The 11,061-nt window shown below is 38.9% G+C and overlaps 1 protein-coding gene across 1 annotated transcript in view; it reads right to left on the bottom strand.

Moving 5' to 3' along the window:
- Positions 1-958: 958 nt before the first annotated feature.
- Positions 959-11,061, bottom strand: part of hcn4 (hyperpolarization activated cyclic nucleotide-gated potassium channel 4) — a 105,331-nt gene continuing 95,228 nt past the window's right edge. Inside the window, exon 9 of the mRNA XM_046865305.1 lies at positions 959-9,230. Within this exon, the coding sequence (XP_046721261.1) occupies positions 7,579-9,230 (1,652 nt within the window). The 3' untranslated portion in view covers positions 959-7,578. The remainder of the gene's footprint in view (positions 9,231-11,061) is intronic.

Raw genomic sequence — 11,061 nt, 5'->3', positions numbered from 1 at the left:
TAGTACAGGATGTGACAGAAAGAGTCACTAGGCCATCCCCAGATACTCGAGTGTATGAGTGTCTGCGCAAGAACTTGGACATTTATTTGTCATCGTTAATTCTTATATTCTGATTACTACTCACTACTTTTTTATTCTTTACATTTTCAAGCACAATTAATCTAAATTTGCTCTAAATTTTAAAATCTAAAATTGCTCTGTGCTGGTTCATTTCAACTCAATTCACTTTCACAACACAACTTTACAGGAATGGCTAATGGCTGCTTCAAGAAAAACATCTTAAATGCTAAATACATTATATAGACAAAAGTCTTATAAGCACATATAAGATTTATATGTGCTTTTTCAACATCCCATTCCACATTTAGGGCCCATTTGGTGTTATAATAACCTCCACACTTCTAGGACAATGTTCCACTAGATTTTGGAGTGTGCTTAAGGAAATTTGTGCTCATTCAACTCAGCGTTCCAATTCATCCCAAAGGTGTTCAGTAGGGTTGATTTCAGAGCTCTATAGCAGAAGATCTTCAACTCCAAAACCTTGTAAACCATATCTTCATGGAGCTGGCTTTGTGCACGGGGCATTGCCATGCTGAAACATGTTTGGGTCTCATAGTTCAAGTGAATAGAAAATTTTCAATTGCATCTACTCCTTTATATCAAGATTCGATACAATTGTGTACCTCCAACTTTGTGGTAGCAATTAGGGGAAGAACCACATAAAGTTGGAAAAGTCAGGTGTCCCAATATTTTTGTCCATACAGTGTATCTAATATTTCAGTGAACAAACATTATTAGGAGATTATTCACTATATATGAAAACATTAATATCTTAGAATCCAAAATATTATATACTTTTTTTTAACTCATTCGATCAGCATAAGTCACCACAATGGAAAAAGAACGACACTGTAATACAATATTAATGTTTATTTGATACCTTTTAATAATATCCAGTTTGTGTGCTTATTATAAGTCCATTTTTTTTTATTCCACTCTGTAGATGCGTCCATCCGTGAAGTGTGCCACAGACGACAGGTGCTGCTACCTTGTGGATAGGTGTGTGGACATCATAATGTCCTCAAAATGTCTGCAATTGTTATGTCCCACAACACCTGTACATAATACTTATTGCTATTTCCCATAGTCTTTGAAGTAAAACAAACGAAAAAAAAAACAAAAACAAAGTATTAGATTTATATATGCTAACTGGACATTTGAAAAAAGTGACATGAGAAATGGCAAATTTTCCCTCATTTCAGATTATACAACGCTTACAATACATCTCTGAGGAAATAACCAGTAATGACACACACACACACTCCAAACACCGAAACAAATGTGTCATGATCGTTAAACCAATATAAAACCAACGCAGGAAAAATAAATAGGTCCAATGTAAATATACATGTATATACCGTATCGAAATCTGTTTACATAAATATAATACATCAATCGACTTCATGTAAGTGACATAGGTCTGAAAAACCGATGCTAAGGAAAGTGTCTCAGAAAGAACGAGCCCTAATTTGCTCCCTGTCAAAACCATCCGAAGCACAGGATAAGATTCAGGGGAGTCTTTGTAAGTTCACACTCCTTTCACAGGATTAAACATTGCTCACACGCACGCACACACACACACACACACACACACACACACACACACACTAGCACTCTTTCAGGCTGCCTATAAGCAGATCATCATTAAAACGACTTGATCTTTTAATCTCTAAGTCAGAAATACAGAAGGCCTACACAGTCAAATTGCAAATGCCATCTAACAGAGAAAATTTAAATCCAAATCAGGTCTATAAGGGAAAATCTGAAAGAAGTTTACATGTATAGTCTTTTCAAGAACAGAAATGTTTGCTAGGGACATTTGAGATCCATTTGTCTTTTAACAAAATGCAGAACTTCCATCATTCCTTGTCTGACACGTTGTCCATCTGAAAACCATATTTATCTTATGCAATTGCTATATCATGGTTAGGGTCATGATGGATGTGAAGACCCCTTCAGGGAACAGGAGATCTCTGAATAGGAGGCCAGTCCTTAGCAGAGGAACATGCATACACTCATTACGACAGTCCAATCCATTTACAGGACTACAGGAGAAAACCAGAAAACCCACAAGAAACTTGAAATACAGACAATGTGTAAGATTCGACAACCTGGCACCCAGTGTTAAGGGAATATACTCTGGACCACGTCCAGAAGATGACTTTTAGATGAAAGCAAACAAACTTTCCATCCACAACATAAAATCTTCAAAAAAAAAAAAGCATGACAGTTAATAATCTAATCCAAACTAAACCTCTTATCTGAGTGCATACCAGAGTTAGGGAAATATTTATTAATAGAAATATTATATATTAATATTCTATCATTATGATAATTATGCCTATAATACCAATAAGATTCACCTCAGCCAAAGAAGTTTGGTTATTGATTGACTTTGGAAATGTTCCCAAAGTTTAGTCAACATTCTTAGTTTTTTCTATTAAAACCATTATTAATTTGCTTAATAACAAATTTGCTGTTTTGTGGGTGAAAAGAATCCAAATTCCAAAGAAATGACAAAATCAGAAAAGTACTTCACAAAAAAGGTTAAAAAACAAGACTAAAATTGAAAAAAGGAAGGTAGCAAAAAATGCCTTAACATGATTTGGATTAAGTTGAAAGATGTCATAGCCTGACTGCTCACAGTGAGTTTCAAGAACCAAAACTCTTTTGGCCTTCAGATCAAGGCCATAGTGGCAGCAACGCTTGACTGAGAGCATTTCAGCACCAGTGCTTTTAACATTTTGGGCCGAAAACTCTGTCCCTAGAATTGATGGACCATAAGACCACAGTTCTGCTTGGGTGTTCTGCTTGGTTAGAGTGAAAGTACAAATAATGAAGAAAACTAATCTGAGGACATGCCTAGAAAACATCCTTCAGATCGACGTCAACAGAGTTATGCAGTCCCTGCTTTCCCTGTTCCCCTGAAGCAATTTCAATCTCAAAAACATCCTTTCTTACACCTGGTGACACAAATATGCATGTGCGTCACCATGTTTCTGCCAGTCATCTCTCAAAATGAATATGACTCCATGAATAAGTTACGATGGAGCCAGTCATGAAAAACACACCGCATCTTGTACAAACCCCTCGCCTCAGACCTGTTAGTGTGAAACCTAATCCTCAATCACTGCGAACGATTTCATTACCACCTGCACCAACGCTTTACGAGCGCTTCCTCATGGCTCAGCAACACGGCATAAAAGCGAACGGAGCATGACTGAGATTGGGTGCCAAAATTGGGAGCACTCCCAATTGGAATCGGTACACGCTGTGTTATTAAAACTACTACAAATCAAAAAAATGGATGATACCAGATGGATTGTCTCCAGGTTGCATTTCTTGAAGGAGTAAATGTATATGCATAGATGTGCAGTTTTTATTGCTGAAATGATACTCTTTTCTTGGATACAAAATGATGTCTTTAGCTTAAAATTAGGGAGGATTGCCAGGATAGGTTGAGGTTTAACCTTCAGACGTCAATGCGTGAAGATGCTATGATGTGTTCAGCTGTTTAACCCTGTACAAGGTTTTCCTTTTGTAAAACAAACAACCCAAAGAAGCCTTGAGTAACCTTTTTTATTTGTGTCGTGAAAATAAATAAAAGGGAAATTTAGCTCCTTGCTGGATACCTTAATAACACCAGTCAAGATCATGGGTGGATGTGAGGGAGAAGGTATTTCAGGGGTGAAGGTGTTCAACTTTGGAGTTCAAACTGTAGCACCACCAATTTGCCTTTGCTGAGCCCTTAAACAAGGGCCTTAACCCTCAACTACGTATAACTAAAATTACTGGGTAAAGGTGTTTGGGGTTCAATATTTTTCACATTTTCCTGCATTTATTTCTGCTTCTTGGTTAACATAATGTCTCATTACTTACAAACATTGAACTAGCTAGCCAGCTATAGATACCTGTTTCCTGTTCTATGGAAGAAGTAGTGATTTTCCTTCCATAAATTACTCACAATGGCCCAAAAATGCTATATTCTGCTCAACCTTGATGAAAAACTGCCCCATCATCTCTATTAACACACATTCTTTTAAGAAACACTCCATCTGTCATCCTATACAACAAATTGTTTTGCTGTTGAGTGGGAGCTCAGAGTTTAAGGTGCTAGGCTATTGATTGGAAGGTCGGGGATTCAGTCCCTGGTATCAACAAGCTGCTGCTTTTGGGGCCCTGAGCAAGGCCCTTACCCTCTGTGCTCCAGGGGTGCTGTATCATAGCTGACCCTATGCTCTGTCCCCAGTTTCAGAACAAGCTGGAATATGTGAAGAAAATAATTTCCCTTGTGCTGTAATGTATTTTTGACAAACAAAAGCTATTCTATAACAGCACAAGAATCGAAGTAAGAGAAGGTAGAATATTAGAACCCATGAGGAACCCTTTTTATTCTGAGAGTTTACATTTAATAGATTTTCTTTTAGAGCAAAGAGCTGAGGTGAGCACCTTTGCCTCAACGGGACTGGAAAATTGAAACAGAAGCCAAAACTAAAGTAACTCTGATCTGTTTGGTTATACAGCAGGTATGTTGCTATGTGATTATTACAGATTTAAAATCAATTCTCAAAATTAGACCCCAAGATTCAAGTAGTGCATGCTAAAAGTCAGTCATCTGAAGATTGACTAAGAGGCTTTGGCTGTGTACGATTCCATCTCCACTAACCATGAATCATGTGTAAAAGTGACTGATTCATATAAGCTGAGAGGTGTAAGCCGAGATGAGCCAAGGCCAGAGTGACAGCCATGCTTGATTGACAGCTTCAGGCTGGTGTTATTGATGAACTGCAGTCCTTGTCTCTGCTAATGATCAGGTTTCTCGGTTGGGTCAGTCTACCCTCTAATCAATCAATCTCATACACTCTCCTTCTTTTGCTGTTTTTCTTTCTCTTTCTCTCTCTCTCTTTTACCACAGTCTTTCTGGATTTGACCCCTCCACTGCCATCGACCAAAAGTTAAGCACTAAGCTTTTTCTTGCTTTCTGAACAACAACAAAAAAAACATCTCCTCTTTGGTCTCAAAACCTTCCAAAGCTGTGTCCAATAATGCAATCAATAGCCAGCCTCCTCAGGATGTTTTTTTTTTCTACAAGTGCTCAGAAACAATCATAACTTGCAGTGAAGTTGCCTCAGAAGACCTTCCTGGAACACACTTCATCCTGAACGGCCCACAGGGGGCCTCGTCTACATGTCACACCTTGGGCGGTCTGTCGCTACACATCACCGCCTCGATGCATCAGTGTCTTGTTGCATTTGTGCCCCCCTCAATGCGAACGTCTCAAGCCTTTCAAAAGTTGCAAGATTTCCTCAACTTGTTAACTTTACTCGGGTCAGGGTTTCTCAGGTGGGGATACTGTTTTTTTTTCTCAGGTGGGTACATTATTTATTTCCATCTGTCTTTGCCCTTTAAAAGGCAGAAAGCTGACAGGAAATGTTTTTCATCAATATCAGTGTTTTCTCTCAAAGAGGAAATAAACTGTCTCACCTGGCCAGCACATACAATCATCTGTCAGTAAACCTATTAGCAAGAAGAAAGATGAAAAACACATCTTTTTTTTTTTTTTTTCATTTGTCTGACAGTACTATCTACTAGTGGATCAACTCACTAATTGAATGCAACATGGTTTTTATGTACTCCATAGGTTAGATCGCAATTAAGGGGCTTGCTGGCCAATTTTACCTCAGTCAAGCTTTCATTATGTTATGTCATTATGAAATATTTTCTTACGACATGTAAATGTAACACTGAATACCCAAAAACTAAAAATCTAAAACTTTAGTTGGTAATCTTCAGTTGGTAATATACGCAAGTTAGGAACTAGCTAGCTAGTAAAGATTGTTTGTTTGCCCGAACTTAGCTTCAAGTGACCGTATAAGAGCAAAATAAAATTTTTACTGAGTTTAAGTTGAGAGTGACAGCAGCTAATAACAGCAGATGTATTACCTTTTATTTATTCATGACCAGAGTTAAATATTACTTTATTTGGCTATTTAGCTGTTTAGCTACCCCAGTTATTACCCACAGGCCTATGCAGCCAGCTCCAGTACATTTAATAGTTAAAAACTTGATATACATTATGTTTATCACCATATTTATATAACAATTTTTGTGTGTGGGAATAAAAAAAGTGAAACCGAGCTGGGTAAGTTCCAACAGTTTCTGTTTTAGACTATATTAAATGATAAATTTGTAATGTGCAGGCCTTATTACAATATTTTACCTCAATATGATACATTCATCTTATTTATTCCCAATATAAAAACAAATCAGTTATGGAAAAAAGATAAAGCACAAATAAATACACATTTCTATATGAAAATAAATGACACTAAAGTATTCTTGAACCAAAGCTAAGAAGAAAGCTATGTGTACACAGCAATATTGCTAGTGTTGAATTAAACCTTTCTGTGTCCATCTGTCCACACTGAAAGTGTTCATCCATCACTGAGTTCATTTTAATGCTGTAGGTGTTGAAAATTCAGCAATTTATTTTCCATGCATGCTACATCGAGTAATCTCTTTATTTTATGGTTGACCTGTTATTGATTCTGTGAAAACCTTTTCCTAGAAATATCTACACATAGGCGTCAAATGGAAGTTCTATTTTTATATCAAAAGGCAAAACTAAGATTGTTGCTTTGCATCAAGCCATTTTCAGAAAACACGCACACACACACCACTCATTTCCAACATCTGCCATATGAACCTGGAAGACAAAAGTGAATATTTAGGACACTGCTGAAGGCTCCCTGTTTCTATCATTTCTTCTTTTGTTCCCCCATTATAGAGGACCTGAATTCCACTCCAATATTACTACAATACTGTGATTCAAGAGAAAATCCATAAGGTGTAGGCCAAAAGGTGTGCTATTATTTGAGAAAAAAAAACTTTTTTTTTTCTTTCTTTCTTTCTTTTTTTTTTTTTTTTTTTTTTTGGTTTGCTAAATTCCCTTCAACACATTGAACATTATATATCATAATGTTTTGCAAAATAAAGTAAATAAACAGTGAATAAGTACATATAATCCCATAGATACATATAAGGATCAACAATATGTGATCCTGGATAGAGTTTAGACTTTCTCTTTTTGACTAAAAAGATCGAACACAGAAAAAATTCCGAACGCAGGCTTCAGTGCATAGGTTCCTGCAAAATAGTCCTTCTGTGTGGTCCATTTCAAATGCACAACCTGATGAAATGCGAAAAATGGATGGTCTTGAATAATCATGGACGCAGTATCTCACACCCTCCTATTGGTTGATCAAAATAGCTTTAAATAGATAGTTTTTACTTATATATTAATGAATAAAAAATAGAGAATGGCAAAGCAAAACGAGTAATCTAAACTTCTAATTTACGTGGTTACACCTTTTTTATCACAGTAATATTTAGATATCCTAAAATAAGTTTAAAACACAGTGTAATCTAGATAGACAATAAAATAAAAAGTGTCACAAAAAAAACGTTGTTATTACTCAGTTACAGGCCCACAGGTGAACAGGAGGGTGTGAACTAATCTCACAAATTAGAGGAAAGTTTGGCGCAAAGTGGTTCCAGTTCGGAAGGATGGGCCTCTGACGATCTGCGAAATGGAAGGGAGGGTGATGTCCCTATGCTGGGAGTGTGGTGCCGTGTACTGGGAGAAGTCTGTAAGGGGGATGCAAAGTGCCCCAATATGGAGCTGCACGGCTTAGGCATCAGTGTCGGGGAAGAGTAAGGGGAGAGGCGGCAGCCAGGTTCGATAGATGATCGAGGGGAGGAGTGAGCCATTACCTGGGCTACCTCTTCACTTAGCAAAGGGTGAGAGCTGGACAAAAGTTTCATATCTTCAGAGAATCGGCCAATCGGTGATTCAGTTCCTGATGTGTTACAGCTGGGTAACTGAATGGGGCAGGAATGCTGGGGCATAAGCAGAGAGCTGTGGGAACCTGCAGCACTGGAGGGATCACTATATTGGAAAGTTCTCCCAGGACTTTGGACTGTAGGGCTGGGGGCTAGAGGAGTGTAGCAGGGAGAAGCATTAGCTGAGCCATATTGAGCTAAACATGCTAATGCTGACCTTTCTAAAGGCAACTGTGAAGAAAAGGAGAACCGTGGGTTGAAGGATTGTGTGTTTGATGTAGGAGACCCTTCAAGAGCTGAAGTAATGTGAGAAAGGGTTGAGGATGGCGATCCAGTTATGGGTGTATGGAAGAGGTTGAGTGTGCTAGAAGTCCTGCCACCCCCACCAGCAAACTGATGAAATGCTGATGTCTGTTTGGTATTTTGTGATTGCTGACTATGAAGGGGTTGATTCAAGGCATGGCTGAATGATCCAGTTGAAAGAGGGCTAATATTTGAAGATGGTGTGGTCAAAAGCCCACAAGTGGCACCACCTGATTGACCCAGAGGGGACCCACTTGTGCTCAACTCACTAGACACATTACCCATTGCTCCACTTACAGCAATGCTTACTGCACCACCTACTGCCCCAGACAAGGTACCAGCACCTGTGCTGCCTTGTTGAAGGTGAGTGGACAGTGGTGGGGTACTTGGCGGGAAGGGCTGCTTGTGTTTTGGTGGAGGATGGAGCTGTGCTGTACTACATGTGGGAGATGCTGATCCGGAATAATTTCCAGTAGGGAATGTTGAAGCCTGACCAGGCCCAGGATGTAAAACTCCACTTATGCTGCTTCGTGAGCCTTGGTTGTTGCCACTGCCTGACCCAGCTGGACCTGTTGAATGATGTGCCCGGAAGGATGCAAGTAAAGGAGTGTCCACTCCAGTACGAGGCTTTGAAGGAGTGCTCGAGGGTGACTCTCCTGCTGAACCAGGAGCTGTTGATGTTGGTACAACCTGAAACCTGTTTCTCTGTGCTTCTTTTGCTGAACCCAAAGAGGAGGTAGAAGGGCGGAAAATCGTCGGAGGCAGGTGAGGGTGATGTGTCAGGGCAATAGCAACTGATGTTGTAGCAGCAGCCGCTTGTAAAGGAGCCTGGATGAGTGGGGCCCAGATGACTGGAGTGGGTGATGGAGGAGCTGGGGGACGTTGGTTTTGCATTAGGTGGGCACAATGCGCCATGTCTCGATCATGCTGCACTATCTGCTGGATGATCTCGTTTTCCTGATAGTTAAGGACACCGGAGCTTAAGTCATGCTGAACCTTGTGCTGCAATATAGAGTTCTTCTTTCCTATTGGATAGAAATATGGAAAAATCAAGCAACATAGCATGTAAATGCATATCAAACATTGCAAATACAAACAATAAATGAAATTATTTCCAAGCTTTATCTATGCTTGATAGGTTCAACCATGCAAAAATAAGCAATTATGCATGAATGTCCTACATATAAACCTGCTAAATGATTTATTTGAAATCCCCTTAAAGCGCAGCAATAGCTTGTTCACCCATGCTGATTCTCTTATCCACAAAAAAAAGATGAATTATAATCGTGGCTTTTTTGAATAACCTCCAAACAAAGGACATTATTCACCCTCAGGCGCCTTGCTGAATATTAAAGAGCTCCTATGATCATGCATCTTTTTAAATATCTTTTTATTCTTTTCTTTTAAATCGCACTCGCTTTTTCTTGAGCCTTAGCAAGCTTAGAGCTTTGGGAATACCCCATGGCTGAGAGGCTGATAGCAGTGAAGGGGGCGACCTGTGTGGAAATAGCACAGCCTGGTAGGGGGTGTGATGGCTCCTGCAGGCAGGCCAGTCTGTGTTTGACTAGTTCTTACTGTCGAATGCTAGATAAGGGAGCAAAAGTAATCAGCGAGTAAACATGGCCTCGAATTTGGGCTGATGGCTGATAGGAGAAAGTGAGACCCAGGGCATTCAGACACAGGGGTCTTTACCATCTTTGGTAGTTGGTGGATGATGGATCTTTGTCTCATGGGGCTGGATGAAGGTTAGAAACACTATTAGATAACAAAACTATATCATGTGGGAGAAAGAAGATACAAGTGCGAAGAAATGCCCAATGCAGAATACTTTATCACCTGTCATGAGCTCTGCCCATTACTTGATAGCAATACACATTTAGGTACTATCACCATTCATTATTTATTACACTTTGAAATACTTTTACTGATATCAGAAAGTGATCATTAGGATGTGAGCTGAGGGCTAATCATTGACTCTTCTTTTATCAGCTTCTCCCATTAGGGGTCACCACAGCGTGGTGGTATGGAGACATCCGTCTCCATACCCCCGTCCTTTACATCTGCTCTTTCAAACCAACTACCTGCATGTCCTCCCTCACCAAATCCATAAACCTCCTCCTTAGCCTTCCTTATTTCCTTCTTCCTGGCAGCCCTATCCTCAGCATTCTTCTACCAATTTCTGATTCGTGTTCCGCATATTTGATTTGGCACATTTTACACTGGATGCCCTTCCTTACGCAACCCTCCCCATTTATCCAGGCTTGGGACCGGCATTAAGAGTGCACTGGCTTGTGCAACCCTAATGGCTGGTTTCAGCTGAATTAAATTCAACTAAGTTTTTAAAATGCTGCTTATTTGACAACTTAAAATATGTATATAAAAGTTTCTGGAAAATAAAGGGTGTATACAATTCTGTTAAAATATCTAGTGATGTAATATTTTAATTGTCATTTGTTCTTTCCATAATTTATTTTCGCAAAGAAGCTAAATTAAATGGAGAAGATCAAATTTTGATTACAGTGTCTAGAAATAGAATGAATCTCATTAATTATATGATGAGGTGATGAAGGTATATAAATGTATAATCTCAGCATGCCGAACAAATCATGAAATCATGAGCAAGATAAGATCACAAAAAGCACATAGTTACAATTAAGGAAACTTTATGAGAAAACAATTAAATTCATTTTCATTTGTATTGCGCTTTTAACAATAGACATTGTCTCAAAGCAGCTTTACACAGATAATGTGGTAATAAAGAATTAATAAGATTGTTCTTTAAAAGTGTAAGTTTGTCCCTAATGAGCGAGCCCTATGGCAAGGAAAAACTTCCTCAGATGGCATAAGGAAGAAACC

The sequence above is a fragment of the Silurus meridionalis genome, chromosome 13 (assembly GCF_014805685.1).
Source record: "Silurus meridionalis isolate SWU-2019-XX chromosome 13, ASM1480568v1, whole genome shotgun sequence".
NCBI classification, from domain to species: domain Eukaryota; kingdom Metazoa; phylum Chordata; class Actinopteri; order Siluriformes; family Siluridae; genus Silurus; species Silurus meridionalis.
This window is presented reverse-complemented; position numbering and strand designations above follow the sequence as displayed.